Source organism: Fusarium subglutinans (assembly GCF_013396075.1).
Source record: "Fusarium subglutinans strain NRRL 66333 chromosome Unknown NRRL66333_c0000225, whole genome shotgun sequence".
NCBI classification, from domain to species: domain Eukaryota; kingdom Fungi; phylum Ascomycota; class Sordariomycetes; order Hypocreales; family Nectriaceae; genus Fusarium; species Fusarium subglutinans.
In genome coordinates, this window is record NW_023502288.1 from 39881 (window position 1) to 67057 (window position 27177).

The 27177-nt window shown below is 45.5% G+C and overlaps 4 protein-coding genes across 4 annotated transcripts; 3 read left to right on the forward strand and 1 right to left on the reverse strand.

Moving 5' to 3' along the window:
- Nucleotides 1–1051: 1051 nt before the first annotated feature.
- Nucleotides 1052–2821, forward strand: FSUBG_11629 (lactose permease; the record flags this gene model as incomplete). The annotated part of the gene is made up of 5 exons (XM_036676331.1): nt 1052–1247; nt 1301–2040; nt 2097–2131; nt 2184–2603; nt 2659–2821. 5 exons carry the CDS (start codon nt 1052–1054, stop codon nt 2819–2821), a joined length of 1554 nt encoding a protein of 517 aa, XP_036532907.1.
- A 114-nt stretch (nt 2822–2935) lies between these two features.
- On the reverse strand, nt 2936–7500 carry FSUBG_11630 (trichodiene oxygenase; the record flags this gene model as incomplete). Its single annotated transcript, XM_036676333.1, has 6 exons — nt 2936–3113; nt 3164–3588; nt 3644–4353; nt 4407–4668; nt 4726–4814; nt 5385–7500. The coding sequence occupies 6 exons, from the start codon at nt 7498–7500 to the stop codon at nt 2936–2938; spliced, it is 3780 nt and encodes a 1259-aa protein (XP_036532908.1).
- Nucleotides 7501–8423: 923 nt separating this feature from the next.
- On the forward strand, nt 8424–9971 carry FSUBG_11631 (lysr family regulatory; the record flags this gene model as incomplete). The annotated part of the gene is made up of 1 exon (XM_036676334.1): nt 8424–9971. The coding sequence occupies one exon, from the start codon at nt 8424–8426 to the stop codon at nt 9969–9971; it is 1548 nt and encodes a 515-aa protein (XP_036532909.1).
- A 614-nt stretch (nt 9972–10585) lies between these two features.
- Nucleotides 10586–20732, forward strand: FSUBG_11632 (polyketide synthase; the record flags this gene model as incomplete). Its single annotated transcript, XM_036676335.1, has 10 exons — nt 10586–11060; nt 11121–11188; nt 11243–11357; nt 11430–11559; nt 11609–11774; nt 12123–12985; nt 13034–17876; nt 17932–19560; nt 19609–20570; nt 20624–20732. 10 exons carry the CDS (start codon nt 10586–10588, stop codon nt 20730–20732), a joined length of 9360 nt encoding a protein of 3119 aa, XP_036532910.1.
- Nucleotides 20733–27177: the final 6445 nt, after the last annotated feature.

The window sequence follows — 27177 nt, forward strand, 5'->3', positions numbered from 1 at the left end:
GCCCAGCACCTGGGGGCTTTGAAGTGGTGTTGTTGATTGGCGCGCATCATTGCTTTCGCCTGGTGAGATAGAAACATTATTTGGAGAAGGGATCCCTGGTGTCTCTACAACCTGTCTTTGAGCTTTCTGTACATGTCTGTTCTGTATCAGTATGATAATAGAACCGACGACGTACAATGGACTAACTTGTTTGGAGGTCCACGCTTCCTTCTTGGACGTTCATGAGTACAGTTCGCATTTAGAAACTCGCAGCCTTGGCATCGCTGACTGTCACCATCATACGTGCACTACAAACATTGTTAGCATATCGATAATGAGGGGTAGACAGTGGCGTTATGGGTGCCATATGGTTACCAACCCGGATTTTTCTGGCTCTGCAGACATCACAAGCCGCTTGGTTCCGACGCCGTTGCCCCGAATTGCCAGTCGATGCACCCGCGGAGACGGAAGTAGGGGCGCGCTCGCTTGTGTCAGTCATTGATTCCAAGGGTATATACTGCAGAGTAACAGGGTGAGGGTCTCCGTGCGTAGAATCGACTGGCAGAAAGAAGGAGACAATTAGTCCGAGGAGAATATTCGGATCGCCTCCTCTCTTTTAGAGTCTTCTGTATGGACCAGTTCGCCGAAATTTCGGATATACCTCGATGGCCTTTCCTGAAAAAGAATGGCTAGATTCCTGGTGTTGGTCAAAGTCAGACACTGTTACCCAATCAGAGCTGCCTTTGCTGTGGACCATCTGCAGTGACTTAACCTGTTGTGTTTTAGTTCTCCAAACAAACTTCTCAACCTTGTCTTCCCCATGGGGAGAGCAGGAAAAGCATGGCAAATCCGTGCCATCCAAGGACCATGATGCATTGCTGTGACTTACTGTCACGAGACTCATGGCTTGATCTTTGAGTATTATGTGGCTGTCAGGTCTATACGCAGATGCCACATTTGTCCTGGATATATAACTAGTCGGGGAAGCAGCCAAGATCATCCCTTAATCGACAAGTGCTTCAACTCCAAGTCTCTTGATCAATTGGCCCATCCACCAACACTCAGGCTCATCATGACATCAAAGGAGACCGAAGCCGACATCCCAGAGGAGAATCATGCTCCTCAGGGCTCATCGTTGCCTTTCTGGAAACAGACGGAGCTGAGGAAGTTGTACCTTATAATGGTCTTTCTCTTCATGGGCTCGACTACCCTCGGCTATGACTCTAGCTTGCTCAACGGTCTTCAGACAATGGGATCGTGGCAGACATGTAAGTCATTTCTTTGGAGCTCAATACTCCTCCCAGTTAACATGGTGGTATAGTCTTTGATCACCCAGAAGGAAGTCGACTGGGTATCTTTGGCGCCATGCCCGGTTTCGGAGGTCTTTTTGTCCTTCTCTTCGCTCCATATGTTGCCGACGGACTGGGTCGAAAGAAAGGCACTGCTATTGGCTGCGTAATTGTTATTGTCGGAGCCCTTGTGCAATGCTTTCCCCAGAAGGGTCACGGACCACGACGCGATGCGCTATATCTCGTCGGCCGATTCATCATGGGCTGTGGCTCCAACATCTCCAACGCGACTTGCCCTCTCCTCATAACCGAGATCGCCCATCCCCGCCATCGAGGCAAGATTACGACCGTTTATAACACGCTTTGGTATCTCGGTAGCATCATCGCGGCATGGGTATGCTTTGGAACTCTAAGAAACCAGACTGGAAATCTCCAATGGGTTCTTCCAACAGGACTGCAGTGTCTCATGCCTGGCATCCAGCTTCTGGCCATATTCATTGTCCCCGAGAGCCCCCGATGGTTGATCAGTAAAGGACGCGAGGAGGAAGCACGCAAGATCCTTGTCAAGTACCATGGCAACGGCGACAATAACGATGAGTTTGTCAGATGGGAATACACAGAGATCGTCAACACCATTAGACTTGAGCGTGAGTCTTCAGATAATGGATGGGCAGAGCTTTGGCGCACCCCAGGTAACCGAAAGCGATGCGGGCTGATTATTGCTACTGCGATCTTCTCTCAGTGCAGTGGTAATGGTCTTGTCTCATACTATGTAAGTGGAATGCAGGATACAAGGCTACTGAGAGTATGAACTGACTTTGGCTGTAGCTTGCCGCCATTCTGAAAACTATTGGCATTACGGAGTAAGTGATAATGCATGCAGAGGAGCTATGGAGAGATACTAACAAATCCCAGTGCTGTCACCCAAGCATACATCAACGGTGGGCTTACCATCTGGTGCTGGCTCGTCTCCCTCTTCGCCGCCTTCTTTGTCGATCGTGTTGGACGAAGGGTTCTCTTTCTCTTCGCTGGCGTCGGCATGCTTATATCCTTCACCATCTGGACTGCATGCAGCGCTGTCTACGCAAAGACTGAGTCATCAGCTGCTGGTATTGCCGTCGTCGCCATGATCTTCCTCTTCTACGGCGTGGCCGGTGCTGCATGGCCGGGCCTGACTGTATCCTATACTGTTGAGATCCTGCCGTATAACATCAGGGCCAAAGGGCTTACCCTCTGCTTCTGCTTTACAGCTCTCTCAGGGGTATTTAACCAGTGGGTGAATCCTCTTGGCTTGCAGCAGCTTGCTTGGAAGTTTTACTTTGTTTATATAGTCATGTAAGTCACTACTCACTTGCGTCAACGCATTGACTGGACTAACATCGCGTTGCAGCCTGGTTATTGAGTGTCTGGTGATCTACTTCTTCTTCGTCGAGACAAAAGGTCCTACTCTGGAAGAGATTGCCGTTTTGTTCGATGGCCAGAACTCTGCTGCTGGCATCGCCAAGAGCCAAGCTCAGATGAAGAGTGCAGTTACAGAAGTCGAACATGCTTAGGCCTTTTGTTTGGTCCAATCAGCTTCGGTGAGAGAAATATGTTCACCTATGCAGCTGCAGCTAGTCTCTATTGGTGGTACTTGTAGTGTGAAGCTTCAGTCCAACCTCCTCTGCCTAGATTACGACTTCTGAGATAGCAATACGGACGGATATAGAACCCTTCTTTGTTTGAACTACAATCAAGTCATGGTCGTATGTGATATCATCAATTGTTGTCTCATATAGACGCGCCCTGGGGATAACTCGAAGAGCGAGCAAAGCTGCCATGATATAGACTTCGCAATAAGCGAGGCTTGAAAAGTCGTTAACACAGAACTGGGAGAGAGATAAACGGCAACTTACTTTTCACCAATGCATGCACGACTACCCTTGCCAAAGGCAATCAAGAGCTTCTGTAGTTTGAAGTTAGGCTTCCCTCCCGCCAACCATCTCTCTGGTGTGAACTCGTCCGGATTGGGAAAGATTTCCTTATCCCAATGATTGATCATTGAAGTCATTCCAATGGGAGTGCCTCTTGGAATCACCCACTCAACATTACCATCCTTACTTGTGTAAAACAGATCTTCTTCGCGGGCAATCCTGGCTGAACGGTGGGATACACCAGGCATCACACGAAGAGCTTCATGGATGACGGCCCAGAGGTAAGGACGTTGCTCGAGCTCAGTCCACTTGAGGGTTTGTGGGTCGATCCCTTCGAGATCGGCCATCAATCGTCTATATGTCAGAGGCTGAGCCAGAAGATAGTAGGTGATGACCGTCAGAATGGCCTGTTCAAATCTGTGAGTATCAACGTCCCATACGAAATAAACAGCAACTACTTACGGCAGTAGTTTCGGTGCCGGCTAGGAGGAAATTGAACCCCTCTCCCGATAGCCGATACATGGATTTCTCCGACTCTGGTAATGCTTTTGACTCCATCACATCGGCGAAAACTCTTCCTCCCTCGGGGTTCTTCAAGGCAGCCGCGATATACCCTGGAATGACAACATTCATCTGTCTCATGACTGCTTTGATGTCCTCACCTAAGTAGTCAGACAGGAACGGAAGAAGCTGAGCCATCTTCCTTGCAAAGACATTATGTCTCATCATGTAGGCGCTCTGGAAGAAAGACTTGACCCAAGTAGCCAGATTCGGTTCCCAACCATCCTGAGCGATGAAGCCCATGGATTCACCAAAAGCGTACTGAGACATGATATCTGCCGTAAAGCAGTTAAAGGCTTCCTTCACGTCAAAAGGCTCTCCACCAGCGTATCGAAGCATCTTGTCAACAGTCATCTGTGCAAACTCCATCACCTCGCCTTCGAGCTTGAGCATCTGCTGGCGAGAGAAATACTTAGACAAGGCTCCTTTCCTCATGCGGTGAATTTCGTGATTGACTGTTGAGAAACCAGTCACAGAAACGGGACCAGCGCCCCCCGTGTTCAGCTGGTGCTGCCATTTATCGCGGATTCGGCCGGGCCCAGCATAGATCTCGTCCGTGAAGTACGGGTCCGAGCAATGTAGTTCATCCGGGTTTATCCGCACAATTGGACCTAACAAATTCTGTTAACAGTCAATTTCTGGAGGGCAGAACCGTCAACCCTACCATAACGCTCGTGCATGCGACGGATTTCGTGTCCATATCGCCCTACTCGCCACCAATCATAATATGCCTCGTACAGATAACTCGCTGCAGCAATCTTGGGCCCGGGAAAGCGGTGCAGAGGATGTAATGGCGAGATGTTGTAAATTACCAGTACCATACGATAAGCAATCCAAATAACGACCAGATAAGCAATGGTCTGGAACACAGCAGCTGTAATATTGGCCCATGGCAACACTGAATTTTGCTCCATGCTGACGAGAGTCTGCAAGATAAAAGTAAAAGTAAAAAGAACTGCGCTGACGGGAGGGGCTTATATTACCGACATAATGGATATGTGATTCAAAAAGACCCATTTTTGTGCTCGGAAATGGGGCAGCGTTTCATCCACCGATCGATCATCGGGTGTATCTATACGCTTTGAGTTAAGTAGTCCGAAGCCCCCTGTGAGCTTGTGGAGTGATGAATCCTTCAGATTTTTGTATTTGAAGAGATTTTTCTAGTCTAGAGTTTTATGAAAATGATATTGATAATCTTGAACACGAGGTATCTAATGGAATGTTGAAGGAAGAGCCCAGATATAGCTGCTGATCTAAATACAGCATCAGAATTACCCAGTATAAAGGGTGGGGGGGAAAGGGTAATGACAAAAGACTAATGACAAAATACTAAGGAAATGTCCAACACCAAGAAATATTATCCCATTAACTGTACAAAGGTGGTTAAGGCTACTGCAACCAGAAGCCGCATTTGTACAGGGCAGCTGTGGTCGCTCAAGCAGTGGCTATAACCACCACTTCGATTGCAATATCAGACTGATTATCTTCAGTAGTGTTAGTGGCTGAGGTCAGCTACGTATAGCAGCATCAAAGTTGGCGTTCGCGGAAGTTCCAGTCATTGAACTGAATCCGCTACAGGCCCCTGTCGCCCTTTCATAATGCACAGCAACGCAGGCAGAATAAACAGCACAGAAATACACACACTGGTTGAAATCGGTTGCCGGAGCTACTCCCACCGAAGTACCGCCTATAATAACGCCGTCACAAGAGAGATCAAAGTCGACACCCTGGACGGTGTATGGACTGCTTGCGCTTTGGCACTCGCTCTGCGGTGCTGCAGTAGTTGTACTCGTCATGACTTCTGTAGTGGTAGTACTAGCCTCTGTACTTGTAGTTGTGATTTCTGTTGAAGACCTTGAGATTGTTGTCGATGTATCTGAAGTTGTCTCTTCAGCGCTTGAGGACGTGTCTAAACTGTCTGAACTAGTTGGCTCTGGCGAGGTCTCTGAGGTCGAGCCAAAGGTTGCAGAGGTCGCGCCGGTTAGCTCATTCGACGTGGTTGTGAGCAGACTTGATCCCTCCATCTCGGTAGACGATAATGCCTCCGTAGATAATGATGCCTCCGTAGATAATGATGCCTCCGTAGATAATGATGCCTCAGTAGATAATGATGCTTCAGTAGGTAATGATGCCTCAGTAGACGGCGATGCCTTAGCAGACGACAATGCCTTAGCAGACGACAATGCCTCTGTGGATGATGATACCTCAGTGTTTGATTCGCTGTAGAGAATGGATGACTCCAAGCTGGCAGAGGATTCGGTAAGCTCGGAAGAAAGAATAGTTGATGTCAAGAAGCCGAATGTCTGCGTCTCCGTCTGCGAAGAGGTTGGGGCAGGTGTATTAAAAATCTTGGTAGAAACGATAGTTGAGGTTCCGAGGTCAGAGGCTGAAGCAGATGAACTGATAGCTTCTAGGGAAATAGTGAAAGATGATCCAGTACCAGATACAGAAGAAGGGGTAGAGGTAGATATATCATCAATCTGGGAAGAAATCGTGGTGGGCACTCTAAGACCAGAAGTACCCAAAGCAGATGAACTAAGACCTTGAGGGAAACCGGTGGAAAATGCTGCAGTGCCAGATATAGAAGAAGAGGCTGAGGTAGGTGTCTCACCAATCTGGGTAGAAACGATAGTTGACGTTCCAAGGCCAGAGGCTGAAGCAGTTGAACTAATACCTTGGGGGAAAACGGTGGAAAATGCTGCAGTACCAGATACGGAAGAAGAGGCTGAGGTATGTGTCTCAGAAATTCGAGAAGAAACGGCGGATGATACAGAGCCGAATATTGGTGAAGAGGCCAACGCAGATGTATTAATAATCTGGGAGGAAGGAGTGGTGAATGCTTTAGAACCAGATGACTTGGAGAAGGTACCACTCGGGTCAGAAGAGCTGAGAGCACTGAACTCTGTAGATACGGTTGCTTCTGCTGTTGTAGGCTCTCCGCTATCTCTGCCACTGAAAACTCCGGAACTGACATTCTCAGCTACGCCTGTCTCAGTCGTGCTGGCCTCGGTGGAGATTGCCAAAGCAGAGGTCGAAGTCTCAAATCCCACAAGCCGACCATTTTGGCATTCGGTAACTGCATCCAAATTAGCATTTAAAACTTGGCAAGCGTGGGTAGTGTCACCGTCATAAACTTCCAGAGTAACTGAGACACATCCAGGAGGACTAGTAGTAAATGTGATGTACACTTGACCACTCGAGTCCTGACAGAAACCCGCCTCACCATTTGGTAGGCCTGAGTTCTCGAAGAAGAGTGTTCCGCCAGAAATTCCAAAGGTCCTCGTAGTAGCGCCCTGGACAAAAGAGTCTTCTTCTTGTATGCCCAGGGCCTTGTAATCCTCACCAGCATAAAATATCGGTAAATCGTCAACAAAGAGTTGGCTGTCCCCCATGTTGAAGGTCAAAGCAAAGGTGCAAAAGTCAGGGTTATCAGCGCCAACAAAACCTCCAGTTTCTCGTTTCTGAATGTTGCGTTCCTGATAACTGGATGCCTGGACAAGGAAGATGACGGATCGTCCGGGTGGTTCGACAATACCGGTGGAGGTGGCAAGGGCGGAAGAGGGGATATCCGTTACAGGCATTGAAGGCACATCAATTGTCTCAGTCAAGAATCCAGTGACGGGGCCAGAGAAAGGCGCCTCAGAGTCAGATTGCGCGTGAGTAGGTGACATATCCAAAGTCGTTAAGCCAAACATCGTACCAGACTCCGAAACAATAACTCTCTGATCATCCGTTTCTGTCGCGTTGTCAACACTCATTTCAAATTTAGAAAGAATAAAAGATTCTTACTCAAGATCGTTGCCGTTGAACTGTTTCCGAAAAACGTCAATTGTCTTGATGGTGACAAACCGGGCTGAGAAGAAATTGGGGCAAGATAGGTAGACATGTATGTAATGCACCATGTATCCATAACCATCGAAGGAAATCCGGCTACCGAGGCTATGCCTACCGATCCTAAGAGAGACGCTGTAACAATGTAGCTCCTCATAATGTTTGTACTATATTAAGAAGACTGACAATATACAGTAGAGAACATTATCTCCACTAGGAAATTGCCAAGTTTTTAAGGAAAATGTTCGTGGGGAGCATTATATCCCTAGAATTCATTAATAGTATTACTTTTAAACATCACGCCAGAGGCTTTCTGCCTATGTCTGGGTGGATAACTATAAGGGCAATTGGTATGTTGCCTGAAGTGGGTTTTTGAGAGTGTCATTTTGAATTGACAGACCTAGTCTAGTAGATGATGCTTACATTGTGCGCCTTCGTTGTAAATGTCTTAAATTGCCATTAGCTGAGCGACTTTATACGCAGATTGTAATTCGATGGAGAGTCAATGTCTAATGGGTACAATTAGCTAATATTAAATATTATAGATGTGTAGATTATCTAAAAACTTCCCCCCTTTACAAGGGCAGGTTAAGAAATTTAAGGTCTCTGTAAGCTTTAATCCGTATAAACTGTATTACTAGCTAGAGCTTATTACCCAAAAGTGACCCAAGCCATGTTATGCAGGGGATTTGCAGAAGCGATGCTAAAGTTCCACAGACGGACTTATTATTTTCCGGATTTAATGGTAGAGATGGAGAAAATGCGGAGCCTGCTGGGTATGCAGGGTAGGTAGTTTAGCCTTTTTATCGCCTCTGAGAGTATATCTTACTACTTGTCTTGCAGTCACTCAATGCCTTCTCCAAATACCACTGCTCTCATCCTGCAAAAAATGTCCACAACTGACATTGTGTTTCCCTTGCATGAGTTCGATGACTCCACTATCAATCGGTATATGCAACACTGGACCCTGCGCTTCGATGCAATCCTAGACACAGAGAAGCTGTGCACAGCTCTCACGCATCTTCTCAGCCTAGGTGATTGGAGAAAGTTAGGCGGCCGCTTGGAGTTCAATAAAGTCGGCAAGCTTGAGATCCATGCCCCAAGAACATATAGTCACAAACGCCCAGCGTTTCAATTTTCAGAGGAGACTTTCTCGGTAAAAACGACGGACCATCCTATTGCAAAGCACCTTCCGAGGGCAAAAGGCAAGCCAGAATTGTTTTCTGGTATCACTTCGCAATTCAACCCGTTAACACTTGGTCCTGATTGGGCGCTTGACTTTACTGAACACATTCGTCGTCAAGAGCCCATTATTGGTGTTCACATAGCTCTCTTCAGCGATGTAACACTGATCAGTATCCGCTGGGTTCATGTGGTGTGCGATTTCATGGGAATCAAAGCATTGGTGCTGGCGTGGTCCACGAGTCTTCACGGACGGTACGACGATATCCCGCCTTTCATGGGTGCATACGACGACCCTCTCAAGAACATTGGATCCGTGCCTCTTAAGGAACCTTACGCACTGGCTGATATGCAGCTGAGCCCTCAGGCTTTCGAAAAGACATACGAAACCTACCTGGAGCACGTTGCAAAATACCCAACATCGGTGCGACGCATGCTCGTGCTGCCAGATAATACTCTACAGAGGATCAAGATGGACTTTATCGGAGGCCACGGGTCGGACAAACTCGAAGTCATTCCAAAGGGAGCCCTCTTTAACGGACAATTTGTTAGCGATGCCGATATTTTGGCTGCATGGGCAGCGCGTCTCTGCTGCGGTGTCCTTCCTGTATCGGATCGACCGGTTCATGTGATGGGCATGTATGAGGCGAGACATTGCTTACCAGAAACGTTCCCTCAACGCAAGGACAAGCCAGATTCAAGCCCCGTCTTCATCGCCAATGCAACGTTCTCGACCTCGACCAATACCACGCTTCAAGCGCTTCGGCAACAGCCACTGGCGAGAACAGCCCTCTTGGTGAGAGAGTCCGTGGCGACGCTGACCAAGGCCCCTCAAGTCCACGCTCAATTGCATCTCCTGAGGGAGACATACGCGAAAGACAAGGAGAACCCACCCGTATTTGCCGCCCAAGACGCCTTCATCCTGGTCGTGTCCAATTTCAGTAAAATGGGCTTTTTCGACTCAATCGACTTCTCCCCCGCTGTCATTACCCCCGCTGCAGTCGGTCATGGCAAGTCTCCAGGCAAGATTGCATGGCACCAGTGGACGTCACTGGAGCACAATACGCACATTCGCAACATGTTCCAAGTGGGTGGCAAAGATGGCCAGGGCAATACGTGGATGATGGCAATCTTGCCGCCCGAGACCTGGACCGTGGTGGAGGAGCATTTAGCCGACCTCTCGGATGCAGAACCTAAGACGGCAAGCAAGTTGTAGGATCTGGCTTATGTGAGGCACAGTCCTGCGGCTCTTGCACCACTGGCCAATAGAGCGTCAACTTCTAGTCTCGCGTTAGCTGATGTAACCCCACGATCCTTCGGAATTGATAAGTAGCTTCGAGTTGCTATTGGCAGGCTAAATACTATGCTGTACCTGTTTCTGCTTTTCCGAGCCGAGCAACCAACTCATGTCTCCATGATCCTACGCCTGGCCATAAGGGGCCATTGATTCCGTTTTTACCTAGATCGGCACAACAGCCATCAACGAGCCGCGCCGCCACCAGATCTCCGAGATGATCTCATTATGAGATGAACTTCGGATCTTGGTAATTAAATGCCGACCAATTTAGCCTATTTTTGTGTTGCAATGGGCGAAACGGTGAAAGATCGGGCTCTTGAGATAGAAGGATGTTTTGTTTCGGCAGGGACGGGACGAGCCTGAATCCTTCGAAGAGGGGGAGCCCCAAGGCTTGCGAAGTAGATACCAGTCCCGTTGAGAGATCATATAGTTATAAAGTGTGAGAACGAAAAAGTTGGTATAGGTAGAGCGTCTTGATAGTCCTTCGTGTATCACAAAATTTGGAACCATCGAATTGCCACCGTACCAACATCATGACTCAAATCGTGAACCGTCCAGCCCCAATCGCCATCATCGGCGTTGGTTGTAGGCTTCCTGGTGGAGCTAACAACTTAGACAAGCTATGGGAACTGCTGTCGGAGAGCCGCAATGGTCAGATGGAGATTCCAAAAGACCGTTGGAATGCAGATTCGTGGTTCGATGCTTATCCAGATGCGAAGCAGTCTATGGTGACCAAACACGGGTATTTCCTCCAGGATGACATTGCCCAGTTTGATGCCAAGTTCTTCGGCATTTCCAGCGCAGAAGCAAACTCAATGGATCCCCAACAACGTCTCTTTCTCATGACGACGTATGAAGCACTCGAAGACGCTGGCATACCCGCTGAAACCCTGCGTGGCTCCAACACTAGCGTTTATGCCAGCATATTCGAGAGGAGCTACGACCGCATGGGACACAAGGACCTGTCTACAATTGGTAGGACACACTTGAACGGAACGGGCGAGTCTAGTAAGTCAATATCACTTGCCTATAAGGGCTGTGATTGTACTGCAGCTCACACCATAGCAGTTCTATCAAACCGTATATCGTACTGTTTTGACCTGCGGGGCCCATGCATGACGATCGATACCGGCTGCGTATGTAATTCTTGAGTTGGCATGACAGATGAATACTTTATTGACTTTACTTAGTCTGGTAGTCTCGTTGGTCTGCATCAAGCATGTCACAGCCTTCGATTGGGCGAGTCGAATCTCGCCTTAGTCGGTGGCTCGCAGCTTGTCATTCAACCAGACGTTTTAAGCATAAGTAAGCTCTTTTCAACCTGCACTGCCTGATAATCGTAAGCCAGACACAAACACTATACTGACATCCATATAGTGAGTGGCATGGGGATGCTAAATCCAGATGGAAAGTCCTATGCCTTCGACTCGAGAGGCGCTGGGTACGGACGCGGAGAAGGGGTTGCCACCATAGTACTCAAGCGTTTGGACGACGCGCTCAAGGCTGGGTAGGTCGTGAATCCTCGAAGCCACTTCGTGTGTTTACCAAAATGACAGTGATCGAGTACATGCCATCATCGCCAATTCGGGCGTGAATCAAGACGGCAAAACGCCAGGCTTGAACACCCCAAGCAGCGAAGCACAGGCAGCTCTCTCCCTCCGCGTATACCAAGAGGCTGGGCTGAATCCTGCTGACACGTCATTCGTCGAGGCACACGGCACTGTAAGTCTCTTGGCATGTCGCAAAAAAGGCTCAACCTAAGAAGAATAATTAGGGAACGCAAGCAGGTGACCGCCAGGAGATAGAATCGATATCCAAAGTCTTCTGCGAAGGATCTGACAGAAGAGATGACCTATACGTCGGCTCAGTCAAGACCAACATCGGCCACCTGGAAGCCACTTCTGGTATCGCTGGCTTGTTGAAATCTATACTCGTTCTCAAACACGGCCAAATTCCTGCTAACCTCAATTTCATCAAACCAAAGCCGTCCCTCAAGCTATATGAAAAGAAAATAAAGGCACGCACCTCCAAGCCACTCAACAAAGCAAACGCCCTCTAACACACTAATAGATTCCGAGTGAGCTTACAAAGCTGCCAATACCACAGCACAATGCCCCGGCTCGAGTATCTGTCAACTCTTTTGGGTATGGAGGAACTAACTGTCATGTTATTCTTGAGGATTCAGGTTCCAAACACAAGCTTGCAGGGAACACTAATGGGACATCCACTGATCAGAATGGCCAATGTTCTTGTAATCAAGCCACCTATGGACACTTGACCAATCAGTTGGTGTCTTTGAACGGATCTTCAGCTCCTACTGACGGAACTACTACCGTCAGCTTTACTCCGCAATTGTTTCTTTTTAGTGCATCGACAGAGAAGGCTTTACTATCAACCCTTGAGAATACCAAGCAGTGGGTAACTGCCCACCTAGTGAGTCCCCAGACTCTACACAGCCTTTCATACACTCTAGGTGCTCGAAAATCTCTTCTTTCATTCCGCCGTGCTATCGTCGCATCATCATCCGCGGAGCTGCTGGAAGAATTAGACCACATAATTCATCCAAAGAGAGCGACCTCTCTTGCACCGCTTACTTTTGTCTTTTCCGGACAGGGTGCGCAATGGCATGCGATGGGTCGCGAACTCATCAACTCGTCACAGTGCTTCCGTCAGTCAATGATGGCTATGGAGGATATTATACGGCGGGAAGGAGGCTCTTGGCGTCTCATTGACGAGCTGCTCAAGGCCACCAGTCAGTCGCGGATCGGCGAGGCTGAGATATCCCAGCCTGCAACGACAGCTATTCAGATTGCGCTCGTGGATTTACTAGAGAGCTTTTCTATAAGGCCCAGCCAGGTGATTGGCCACAGCTCTGGTGAAGTTGCTGCTGCGTATGCTGCTGGTGCCTTGAGCCGAGATAACGCTGTGATTGTGTAAGTCAATCAAATCACCTACGAGATCATGTTCCTGACTTATAATAGTGCCTACCATCGTGGTGTGGCGTCCTCGATGGCCAAAGCATCGGCTGCCGTGCCTGGCTCAATGATGGCTGTCAGTCTCGGAGAGGCTGAAGCGCAGCGATACATTGATATGGTCACGACTGGGACGATCAGTGTAGCATGTGTGAACAGCCCGGAGAGCAGTACAATCTCGGGAGACCTGGCTGCAATTGAAGAGCTGAAGTCTCTGCTCGACGCCGAGGGAATCTTTGCCCGCAAGCTCAGAGTTGACACTGCTTATCACTCGCATTACATGCGGCGAATCGCACAGCATTACCAGAAGGCAATGCAAAGTGTGAAGTCCTCTGACGTTCGGAGCGGTGTTACATTCTACTCAAGTGTCACTGGCACAACCAAGACAACATCATTTGGTGCTGACTACTGGGGCGACAACTTGGTATCCCAGGTCAAGTTCAGCCAGGCATTGGCTTTGCTGAGAGATGATCAATTAAGAAATAAACCGGGGATGGACACAAGCGTTTTCATTGAAATTGGTCCTCATTCAGCTCTAGCAGGCCCTTGCCGTCAAACACTGACACAACCAGGAGGCCCAAAGTTCAAATTTGAATACTTCTCTGCTCTAGTGCGCCATAAGAACGCTGTACAGACAGTCCTATCCCTCGCCGGCAAGACTTTTGAGCTAGGCCTCAATATCAATCTGGAAGCTGTGCTCAAAATGACCAACGCACAAGAGCCTGAAATCATCTGGGATTTGAAATCGTACCCTTGGGACCTTGCACCATTCTGGCATGAATCCAGACTCAGCAAAGCTCACCGTTTTCGCAAGTTTCCACCACATGACTTACTTGGCCTGCTAGATCCATCTTGCACTGTTCAACAGCCGCACTGGAGATACCTTATCAACTTGGACGCCTTGCCATGGTTACGCGACCATGTCGTCGAGGGCTTTACATTATATCCAGGTGCAGGATATCTTACCATGGCTATTGAGGCGATGAAACAGCTTGTACAGCTGAGAGATGCTCAGCGGTCGATTTCAAGATTCATCCTTCGCGATGTGATCATTTCCAAGTCTCTTGTCCTCAACGAGTCGGACAATGACGAGCAGTCAGGCGAAGTTGAAGTACAACTGAGTATGTCCACGTCACAACAATACGAAGGCAGTCGCTGGCAAACATTCCGAATTTGGTCATATGACAGCGCCAACGAATCATGGACCGAAAACTGCAAGGGTGAGATTACGGTGGAATATGAAAGCGACAAGCAAGATGAGGTGAATGGATCAAGAGAGTCACATCTGCGGATAGAAGAGTCGATGCAGCTCCTTAATGCTGCTCGACAGAGCTGTGATATGGAGATGACCAAGGCCGAGTTCTATGAGTTCGCCAAGCTGACGGGCAACCAATGGGACGGGGCATTCAGCCCGATTAATTCTCTCAAATATGGCAACAAACAAGGCCTTCTCGACATCACCATTCCAGACGTGGCTGCATTGATGCCATATCGGTCCTTCAGGCCTCACCTCATTCACCCAATCACCCTGGACGCTGTTCACCAACTCAGTGGTATGCTGTTCAAGAAGTTTGTGTCCAATGCTCCTTGTGTTCCTACCAAGATTACGTTGCTGGAAATTGATGCCAGCATCTCAACACAACCAGGCAAAAGCCTGACTGCCGCCATGCAGATCGAACCCGATGGTCCAAAAGCATCTACAGGCCAGTCTTGGGTGTTCCAAGAGGAGGGGGATGGCCAGCTCAGACCAATCATTAAACTTTTGGTTAACCTGAGAGCAATCGGCGAGGCGCATCAAGATGAGAACCGTCCATTTATCCATGATAAAGTCAATCGGCTGGAATGGAACCTGGACGCAGATTTTATCACAGAGGCCTCATTCTCCCAGTTCCTCTCTGTCACAATGGACTTGGATGAGAACATGACATACGACTATGAAGGCAACAAAGTATCTGCCATCGAGGCTGAAGAGACCTACCGTGTGGCTGACCAGGCAGCATCCATCTGGATCAGGGACGCACTAAAATACGTCGAAACCAACAGCGTTGAGATCAAGAGCCCTCATCTAGTCAAGTATCTTGGATGGATGAAGAAGTGGGTCAACTCGGATTACTACAGCCAGATCATGTCAGGGCTAGGCTTCGAGGATGAAGTCAGTGTACTGCAGCGTATTGACTCCCTCACCGAGTCACCCGAGCTGCAACTACTAGCACGCGTTGGCAGAGCCCTTCCCGAAATTCTCAGCGGAACATCCGATCCATTGAGTGTTATGCTGGAGGGGAATCTGCTGATACGAGCCTACGAGGGTGGAACTTTCAGTGGTGACTATGAAGCCGCAGTTGCGTATCTTCAGCTTCTCACATTCAAGAATCCAAGACTTCGCTTTCTGGAGATTGGTGCGGGGACGGGCGGCTGCACAAAGCGACTTCTCGGTGGTATTGTTGATCGAAACAGTGGTGGCGGCCTTCCCATAGACCAGTACACGTACACGGACATATCAAGCGGCTTCTTTGAAAAAGCACGCAGCGCCTTTGCTGACTGGGAATCTTATATGGACTTCAAGACGCTGGATGTCGAAGGCGACCCTATCGCACAAGGCTTTGAGCCTGAATCATATGATGTTATCGTGGCATCGAACGTTCTGCATGCGACGAAGCGAATGGATGTCACAATGGAGCACGTGCGAAAGCTTCTCCGCCCCGGCGGAAGCCTTATCCTGGTCGAGAACTCACCTAAAGGCGCCGTTATCGGTCTCATATTTGGCACCCTATCTGGGTGGTGGGCACACGACGACGAGTTCCGAGAGGACACTGCGCTGATGCATAGAAAGCAATGGGATACAATACTATCAAGAAAAGGCTTTGGCGGAATACATGTCGCACGCAATAGCATGATGGTTTCCAAAGCTGTGGCCCCGTTGACCAACGGACACAGTGTAAGAAACAAGAAGATTGCACTCATTAAAAACGTGGCCGATGATAAGATTGTCGAGACTTCCAAGTATTTCAAGCCTATGCGGATCAATGCTCGGATACGCGAGTGTACTTGGGATGAAGTAGATATCAGTGGAGACACGCTTTACTTGGTTGTTGATCGCGCTGAGGCTCCTCTACTCCTCGACCCTCAGCCTCACTTATTCACGACAATCAACGCTCTTCTCGCATCGAAAGCCAAGATACTCTGGGTCGTCACTCAAGATACTCCCGATCCAGTATCTACGGCATACAAGGGAGTAGTAAGTGCTTTTATACGAGTCCTCCGTCGCGAGAGTGGCAACACGGGGTTCATCACCCTCGACATCCGTGATCCAGCTCCCAGTACTGAGGTGGCTGGGCACGCAGTAGCTTGGGTCCTACAGAATTGCTTCTGGCCAGACACTCATGATGAAAAGGCTCTGGAGCCTGAGATCGCCTATGAGAACGGCAACCTATTGATCCCTCGGGTATTGCCAGATGCTACGTTTTTGAAATGGGCTCGTAGCAGCTGTAATGACTCCGCCATGACACATACAAAGGTCACTCTTCATCAAGGTGACCGGGCTCTCAAGCTCGAAGTCGGTATTCCCGGCTTACTGAGCTCTCTCCGATTCGTGGATAGTGACTTGTTGCCAGAATTGAGAGCTGACCAGATCGAGGTTAAGCCCGATGCCTACGGTGTCAACTACAGAGATGTGTGCGTGGCCCTCGGACAAACCCACTCCAATGCGCAAATGATCGGCGAATTCGCAGGAGTAGTAACAGACGTCGGCATAGATATGAGAGACTCGTTTCAGGTGGGAGACAGGGTCATGGGCTTTGGTGCTCAGCCATACAGCAACCTCTCACGTGTCAAAGGACACCTCGCCCACAAAACGCCCGACTGTATGAGTAACACTACAGCGGCATCAGTACCCTGCGCATATGTGACTGCGTACCAATGTCTTCGGAAGCTGGCGAACCTCGAGAAAGGACAAACCGTTCTAATCCATTCTGCGTCCGGAGCGGTTGGGCAAGCAGCAATTCAACTTGCACAGTCCATTGGGGCCGGGATCTTCTGCACGGTTGAAAACACCGAGAAACGGCAATTCCTCACAGATAACTACGGTATCCCAGAAAGTCACATCTATTCTAGCTGTTCTGGTTCAATCAAACAGACTGTTATGCACCTTACAGGCGGTGAGGGTGTAGATCTTGTGCTGAGCACATCAACGGGAGAGATGCTAAGAGAGAGCCTTGACTGTGTCACAAGTTTGGGCGTCTTTATTGATCTGGCCAAACCGCAGATGCAAAAAGCCTCTCTTCTGAGTACGGCTGCATTTGAAAAGTCAATCACGTTCCATGCCTTTGATTTGATGACTCTGGCTACACGAAGGTCTGACCAGATATACCGGGCTCTTAGTGAGATTGTCAAGCTTGTTGGATCAGGAGCGTTTTTTCCGATGGAACCAGCCAAGCTTTATCCCATCGAGCAGGTCGAGGATGCTTTCCGCCTTATGAGTGCTAGAAAGCACATAGGAAAAGTTGTTCTCGTGGCACAGTCTACTTCGAGAGTCAAATGTATACCAACGCAGCCAACACCTCTACGACTCCGAAAAGATGGAACTTACATCGTAGCAGGAGGTCTTGGCGATCTACCTTCACGGATATGTCACTTTTTCGCCGCACGTGGAGCCGGGCATATTGTCTCCCTCTCACGACGCACCATCGACGATGAGACGAGACGTAAGCATGTGGCGGCAGTCGAAGCACATGGTAGCCAGCTCCACCTACTGAAATGTGACATCACCATCGAGGAGCAGATGATGAATGCTGCCTCATTTTGCAGGGCGCTGCCTCCAGTCAGAGGTGTTGTGCAGGGCGCTTTGGCTTTGAAGGTAGGCTAATATTATCCAAATGGACTAATGTAATAGATATTCTGACCATTTCTAGGACCGAACCTTTTCCCAAATGACTGCCGATGAGTGGAAACAGCCGCTCCAACCCAAAATTGTTGGAACCATCAATCTTAACAAGTATTTCGCCAGCTCAGACTTGGCCTTCTTCGTGGCACTATCATCTATTGTGTCAGTGATTGGCAAGTCTGGTCAGTCGAACTACGCAGCTGGTAATGGCTTCCAAGATGGCTTCGCTCGCGCTCACGCAAACCACCCTCATACTCACTATGCCTCCCTCAACATTGGCGCAGTCTCAATTGATGCCCACGGCGCATTAGAGACATCTCAGAATGAAACATCAATTAGTTCTATCAGGGCAGGTCTTCGACAAAACAGTGTCATGGATATCTCCTATGATGAGTTCTTTGCAAATTTCGAATACCTCATGACAGATAATGCTCGAAAGAACGGCTTACACCAATCAATCCAGGGAGTAACGCGTCAGTCAATGATGGAAGCTGGAGACGACTACCTACTCGGCAACCCCATTTTCTACCAATTACAACATACAGTAGAGCAAAAGACCAGTCACGCCGCCAAAAACGCCAAGGTCGATTTTGCAGAGGCCCTGGCTGGTGCCAAGACCATGGCCGAGGCCGAGCAGTTAATCCAAGCCGCTGCACTGGCCAAGTTTGCTGTGTTCCTTGACCGACCGATAGAGGAGATTCGGGTCGATCAGTCTCTAGCCACAATCGGACTGGATTCTCTCGTCAGTATTGAGTTGAAGAACTGGATGGTTCGCACATTCCAGGTTAATCTACAGACATCAGAACTGAGCGGCGCTGGCAGCATCACAGCCCTCACGACCACAGTTGCACGGCGATCCCAATTGATTCCTGGTGAAATTAGGCAATCAGAGTCGAATGATATTCGCACTCCCACAAAAGAATTATCCTTATCGAACGGTGAGCAGGCTCAGACTAATCACGGCTTCCATTGTTGCCGGACTTGCAAAGAGTTACCCAGGTATCCACTTGTCGACCTCGACGAGGCCGTCAAGGATCTTCTCAACAGCGTCGGCCATTTCTCTCACACTCGAGAGGAGTACACAGAGCTCAGCCGCAAAGCCTATGCCTTAGCAGCACCAGACAGCCTTGGTCGCAGGCTCTACAATAAGCTGCGCGCCCAAGCCGATAATCCGAACGTGGAGAGTTGGATTGCCGATTTACTTCTTAGGGCCTTGCATCTCAAGCGTCGATACCCGCTGGCACCCTTTGGAAATTTCTTAGGCACTCACTTTGATAGCCCAGCAATACACACTCAGGCAGAGCGGGCGGCTATACTCACTACGGCTTTGTGTGAATTCAAGGCCGACCGTGACGCTGGTAGGCTGGAACCTGACTTCCTCGGCACCAGGGCTAATTGTGGGAATTCTCTGTCCTGGCTTTTCAATGCCGTAAGAGAGCCAAACGTCGACTGTGACAAAATGATGAAGTATCCCGGCAATGAGTACGTTGCTGTGTTGCGAAAGGGACATCTCTTCAAAGTCCCGCTAAAGCATGCCGAGGCAACAGTTTCATATGACGTGCTGAAAGCAACTTACCAAGCAATCGTTGATTTGGACTTAGAAGAGAGGTCTTGGGCTGGAATGTTGACCACCGATGATCGCGACTCATGGGGTTTGGTAAGTGGCTATTGGCTTCCATTTGAAATCGAACTAACAGACCTTTAGAATCGCCAGAAGCTACTCTCTTTGGATAGCAGGAATACACTGTTTCTCGAAATCATAGAAGCCTCTGTATTCGTCATGTGTCTTGACGATAATAGCCCGATTACACGTGCAGACCGAGTTCGCTCGGGCTATCTCGGGGACTCTTTCAACCGCTGGCACGACAAATGCACCCAGATTATTGTCACCGCCAACGGTCGCTCGGCAACCATCTTTGAGCACTCCATGATTGATCTTATGACGGTTTCTCAGCTTTCACGGAGACTCCAGAACACCATCAACAGTTTTGATCCTAGTAATGCTACAGTAAGCAACGGTGCCATTGCTGTTGATACAGCCAGCCTCAAGGAGATCCCCTTGGTGACTACGCAGGATATTGATAGCCGCATCGACTCCCTCCGACAAGGCTACCTTGCCATCACATCCACAAAACAATACGTCCCACATATCATCAACTGTTTTGGCAAGAGGCTGTTTCTCAGTCACTCCGCACCCATCAAGGCCACCGTTGACCTCACAATTCAGCTCGCCAGTCGGCTGTACTTTGGTTACCTGCCAGCAAGTTGGGAGACTGTATCAACTGCGCACTTCCACCTTGGCCGCCCAGAGATTGTGCAAGTAGTTCTCAAGTCAGTAATGGACTTCTGTGACTCTGCTCTTGACGACGCTGTGCCCCGCAGTGAGGCTCGCGCCAAGCTTCTACAGGCGGCACGCGAGTGCAATGCCCAGATTGCGAAGGGAACCGAGGGTCGAAACTACTTCCGACTGATGGATGTGATCGAGATTATGGCACAAGATCAGACCGATGAAAAGATGCCAGAACTGTTTTCCGATCCTGTCTGGAAGAGAGGCTACCCGCAGTTGATTATGCAAACCATGGTGGAAACAAAGCTTGCGGAAGATCCAGGCTTCACGATGCCGCACCCCGAATCTGTCTGGATGAATTATACTGTGTTTGATGACTCGTGAGTCTATTCCAGGGGCTGCTTCTATTGGAATGTATACTAATAAACGATAGGGTTGAAGTGTGCTTTGTCGGTCCAGTGAAAAGCGTGGAGCGTTTCACAGTGGCCTTAGATCGTGCAGCAGAACTTGTGAAGAATATTATTTCAGCGCAAGATGTATAAAGGCTATTGATTGGAACTTGGGAGTCTAAGAGACTAGTTTAATCTTAGAAAATACAATAAATAAATAAGTAAATATAAATATAAGGGCTACTATTTAGTAAATTCCTTAAAGACCGATTTTAGCTGTTGCTACTGTTACCTAAATGCAATATACTTACAGTTCAAGCCAAGCGAAATCTGATCAGACGCCTTTATTGCCGTTAATGTTGTCCATAGCGGGTGTGCTGGCATTGCAATCACTAAAAACATTTAACTATATTGCAGTTTGTGTGTCCCAATAGACGTTCCTACCCTTTTAAGGACTGTAATAAGATCTAGTGTAATGTATATAGTCTGTAACAATCCATCGGGTTGTTTAATTCCAGTAAAGAGAAACTCGTTTTATAGTAGTTAAGATAGTAGCTTGTATTGTTAATACACAATAAGGAGCTTACTGACTTAATACTGAATTACTATAGAGTCCCTAGCGGTCTCCTTCTTTTTATTACTATCTTTATCCTTAGTCGCCCTCTCTATAGTAGTAGTTTTTACTGTCTTTAATACTAATTACTTATATTTTTTACTTTAATAAATACTTATAAAAAGAACTTAATAACATTTTAAGCTTAAAAGGATTTATTAATATAAAAATATAATTATTTATATATATCTTTAGGTTCTTTAAAAGGCTACAGAGCTATCCTTTCCCTCTTTCTTAAAGATTTGCCATACTTATACAATAACTACAGTACCGAAACTAAGCCAATTAAAAGAAACCAAAGTAAAGAACCCCAATCCAAGTGCCCGGTACATGCTCGGCCCCGCAAGGGGTAGCATCATCCCCCCTATGCTCCTTAGAACCGTAAGCGCTGCCACTGAGCTAGCAGCGTACTCTGGGTACAAGTCCACCAAGGATGTCGTCATCGATCAGTTGTGCAAATAGGGACAGGGTTGGCGGGATCGTGAGTGTCTTTGTTAAATTCAAGCGCCAACTAGAAAATAGCATTTAAAATCTGCCGAAAATTAACAATAAAGGACAAGTATATAAAAAGTAAATAGAACTGTAGTCCAAGGCATAATTAAATAACTAGTAAGTACTAAATCCATTTTAATATTAATTTACACCTTCTATCTTATTTTCTTTACTATATTCTATTATTAATCCAGTTTAAGACTTAGGCCTGTTAAAATACTGCTTACTAAATAACGTTATACCCTTATTTATGGCTTACGGCGGCGACTAATGTTATTGCATTTAAATATATACGGTACCCTTGCCAGTCTCCTGGAGCTAATACAATAAAGAATAAACGCATATACTGGATTCACTTTAATGTCTTAACCCGAAAGGAGATACAAAAGCATGTAAAGCTTAGGGTTAGAATAGAATCCTGCCTAACAATATTATAAAGATGCTCCTGCAAATATATTAATAGTTCACAGCTAAAATAAGTTAAGTCGATTCTATAGAGAGATAGCAAGTCTACTATTTAAGATACTGTATAGTAGTTATTACCTTCTTAAGGTAACTATAAGATTAAATAAAGTATATATAATACTATAATTCTTAATATAGAAGTATATATATTAGATATTACACTTATTCTTCTCTAAAACTATAATTTACTGCACTAGTCTTTAACTTAAGTATAAGAAAAGAGGCATTCTATTAAATCAGCGTAATAATATCAGCATATTAGCAGTTAATATTAAATAGACTGTCCTATCCCTGCATAATAGCGCGCCTTATAATCTTACTTAATTATCCCGTTATAGAAAGAGCTAATTATAAGACTTAATACCTATAATAATGCTCTCTTTATATTATATTAAATAGACTATAAAAGGCAAAATTAGTAGGTATGAACTCTATCTATATAAATATAAACATTATAAGTAAATATAGTTATTACTAAAATAAAATAAGCAAGTAGTCTAATAAAGATTCCATTTTTACTTATATAGCTAAGAAGTATAGTTATTAACTTTATATAAATTTATTCTATACACACCACTATAGGTCATTATGCATTATTAGTGTAAGAAAAGGTAGATAAGGCTATACAGGAATGAGACCGGTCAAGGCAATATTATACTACAGCCTTTTAAAATAACGCTTTGCTTTTAGACAATTCTTATCTACCTGTCATTACGAGCAGCCACCTATCGAATTTTCTGCAAAACCTACTTATTAAAACAGCTAGAGAAGGAAGCTCTCTGTTTAGTATACATATTTTCTACCCAAAATTTAATATTAGGCTAATATTTTAACTTACCAGTATATAGTAATAAACAGCAAGATAGCATTACCCTACACTAAATAAACAACTATCTAGTTTCTGGTGTTCTCTAAAGAAGCCAAGCCCTATCCCCTAATTAGCTAATTATAACGACGCACAAGCTGCCAACAATACAAGTAAAGGAAACAACCCTGTAAGCAGATAATATATCTCTATATGCTATTTGCAGACCTGGTTGTCCTAAGAAGGATCCTGCCTTGTCGCTGCGTACACAGATGCGTCTCTGCATTTAACAATACCATAACTAGCAGTATCTTATAAAGGCATAATAGATTGTTAAGCAGTTTAATATTACTTAAGAACTTCTACTTACAGCTAAATTCTTAGGCCTTACCTTGCATTATAATAGCCCTGCCTTACCTATTTTTGCTAATAAAGCTTAGCCTAGACTGGGCTGTAGACTAGATAGCAAGCCTGGCCCTAAGTCTGGGGCTAAACTAAGACTCTTCTTATTATCTCTACGCAATCTTTATACTTATATAGAAGATAGAGATAATAGTAATATATCTAAGAACTTTAGGCTTACTAATAACGCTGTGCCAGACCTATCGATCCCCGTGTAACTGTTATTAACCGGCTTTACTTAGCATAACAGTTAATTGCCTTAGCATAGAAACTCTGCTTTCTTGCTAACGTTAAGCTCCTTAGCCTTATTGCCTTTGCCTTTGTCTACTCTATCTTTAATACCGTTAGTAAATAGAGATAAATCTATCCTTAGCAGTTATCTTTAAGTAATTTATAAATAAGATATGGCTAGTAGTCCTGATTTCCTACGCTAGCAGGGCAGCGTATATAATTATATGCTTTAAGCATTTTTTAGCTATTAATATAACTATTTATTAAAGTTTTATTATTACCTAACTGCTCCTAGATTAATAAAGCTTACTAATATATATCTTAAATAGGTTTAAGTTTATATAAGTATACTAAGTTGGAAAATACCTAAATACTCTAGGAATATACTAACTATATTAGCTATTCCCTTCTTTTATTACTAACTATATTTATAAAATGCAATAGTGCTTATAATCCTCGTGCTTCCTTTCCACAGTAGTAAAGCTTCCTCTCTAACTAACTAACTAAATACCTATTATTACATAAGACATAGGCTTCGCTGCACCACAGCTCCATAACAGTTACACGGCAATAGGATATTAATAGTATCTGGTTCGGTATAAAGAGTCTGTCCGCTATCCGAACCCCTAACTACTTTTGACTTTCTTTTTTCCCTGCTTACAGGAGTAATATATCTACTGCTTAAGTAATATAACCTTACGGCCTGGACCTAGCGTATATAAGATATACTTCCCTTGGCAGTTTTACTACTGCCAGTATCTGCTTCTCTATTCTTCTATTTTTTCCTAACGGAGCTTGATTGTATATAAAAGCTTCTGTAAACAGCCTGTCCCTAGTACGGTTTAAAGACTTATATAATAGCATTATCCTTCTAGCTATCTTTAAAACGGTCCTGGACTACGTATAACAGGAAATACCTAGCTTATATGACCTTCTATACGCAAAGTCTTGCGCCTACCAGGAGAAACTAGGTGCTAGCCGTTAGACTGCTAAAGATAAGAGCCAAGCGTTTTGCCTGTCCTATAGTATCCTTGCTAGAAATCTTGTAAACTTCTAGGTATTAGTAGTAAAAAAAGCAAATATATATAGTATATAAATAAAGAAAGGAAATACTGTTTTATACTTTAAAAACCCTTGCTTACTATTCTAAGTATATAATCTAAAGAATACGTTTATATTGCAAATACTTAAGGGAAGCTTAGCCTAATTTTGGGATAGTGTCTTGGCTAGACTTAATATAAATTAGATTAATATGTACTCTTACTGGCTTGACGTAGGTATGCAAGATTATGTTTATTAGCCGTTATCCCTATTGCTAAACTACTATAAAGAAAAGCCTTAAACGCTTCTGTAAAAAAGCGCCTATTGTAAGTACCTCTATAGCTAACTGGGTAGTATAGTTCCTGAAGCCTTTCTAGTTACTAACTAATATTAGTTATATCTGCTTTGTAATGCAGGAATGTACTACGTAAAGGCAAAGGCAAGTTAGATATTAAATCCTGGCTACCTAGAGGCTAGAGTACCTAGTATTATTTAGGCAAAAGCATATAACTGTAGCAAAGACCTCTTTGGGGTTATATTTAGTAACTATTAGCTTTTTAGCTTAGGATTATTACTGCTTCTAGCTTTAGGCAAGGCAATGTTAAAGGATCTAGCAGCTACGGACTAAGACGGCTAGCGTACCTTTGTATTGCAGCTTAATTGCTCCTATCTTGTAGATGCTTAGGAAGCTAATAAGTAGTATATAAGAGCCGTCGCTACTTTAAAACGGTATCTGAATTTTGGGATCCGGAAAGAGGTTACCTTCCTAGCTACTATTGTTAGGGACTCTTTTAGTGAAAGGGGAGACCCTGGTTAGGTATAGAGGTACCCTGCGTAGCATAAGACAGCTAAGAAATAACATAGCGTTAACAGGGGCATAGCGGGCGTTAAGTAAAAGGGGATTTTAGTAAAAGGGTTAATTGTAATTAGATAGAAATTAACGGAATATTATAGTAAGTAGGAAGTTTAAATATTAATAAATAGACAGAGAAGAAAAAGGGGGAAAAAGTTAAAAATAAAAGTAAAGTAAAGTAAATAAGTAAATAATAACTATCTATAGGAATATAAATTTAGGGCTTCCTATTCTTCCCAGATTAATAAAAATATATAATCCTATAGTAAATATACCTGCTATAGGTCTTAATAGCTTTTATTATAACGCCAATTACCAGGTTATAGTCTGCTGCCTTTACAGAACATGCCTAGTTCCGAAACAGACAAGCTAGAAAAGTCACTTACAGGCCAAGCCGCACCGGATAAAAGGTAACGAACTGCAACTAACAGTCAAGCGGTTTTTAAGCTACAAACTGCGCATAGTTAAGGCATTATAGCAGTAGAGGGCCAACAGAAAGAGGCCATACTGGCCTATAGAGGGTCTTACTATATTCAGAGGCTACATCTACACCTATATAGAAGTCTAATATAACTATTACACGCAGCGGGCCAGGAAGATGCACAATTACATGCCAGTTTATAGAAGGAAGGCCTCAGAGCATACAAACGCTATACCTCTCTGGAAGGCATGCAAGCTCTAGATATACTTTATGGCTAAGGGCCTTATTAACTATTTTTTAGTTAAAGAGGACCTATCTCTACTAATAACAAAAGGGGCGCTGGCAGGGTTAGGCCTAGCTATAGCGCTTACATTACAGGAGGAAGGAAAGCTATTTAAAGACCTAAAGGCTAATATCATCCAGGCCTTGCGTAACCTAGATAAGGAAGCCAAGATTATATAAGATGTTAAGGCATTACAGGCTGATTAGGTGCCCTGGCTTGTCTATACCAGGTTCCCTATGCACCTGCAGGGTCTCTGCAATACTAAGATTATATCGTCGTATGCATTACTATAAAGCAGGGATAATAATAGTAACGGCAGCGACGATAGTAGTAATAATAATAATAGAGAAGAAGAAGGCAGCGCAGTTAATACAGATATAGATCTTAGACGCATTCTTACCGCAGTAAAGAGTATACTTAAAAATATATATAAGTTATACAGCAATAAATCACCTAATTGCAAGATAATACAGCAGTGTGCAAAGAGGCTAAGCAATTTCCACAGTAATAATAGCTATATAAGCAGTGCAAAAGCCAGCAAGTTCCGGAGCTTCAAAAACAAATTATCCCTTACCTCCTATTTCTAGATTACAAAGCAGCTATTAGTATACTATTACTAGGTAGTATATTATAAGGATAGCTATTTTATAAGAGGGAATAAAAGCCATATAGTGCCGCAGGATATAATCAAAACGACCCCTCTATAACAATAAGCTATAGAGGACATTATTAGTACGTTGCGGAGGCAAGATATAGCAGCAAAGGGGAGGGGGACGCCAAGTTGCAATAAGAAGGAAGGTATAGCTACCAGGGACTATAATAAGTATAACGCCAAGCTAAAGCACACCTAACCAATAGGCTATTAGTAGTTTGGGCTAAACTGCTAACCTCTGAAAATAGCACGGGCTAATAACAATACAGGAAACCCCTGTCTAGTAAAGACAAGACAGACAATAAGGGGGCCAAACTACTAACCCTAAACTACTAACCTT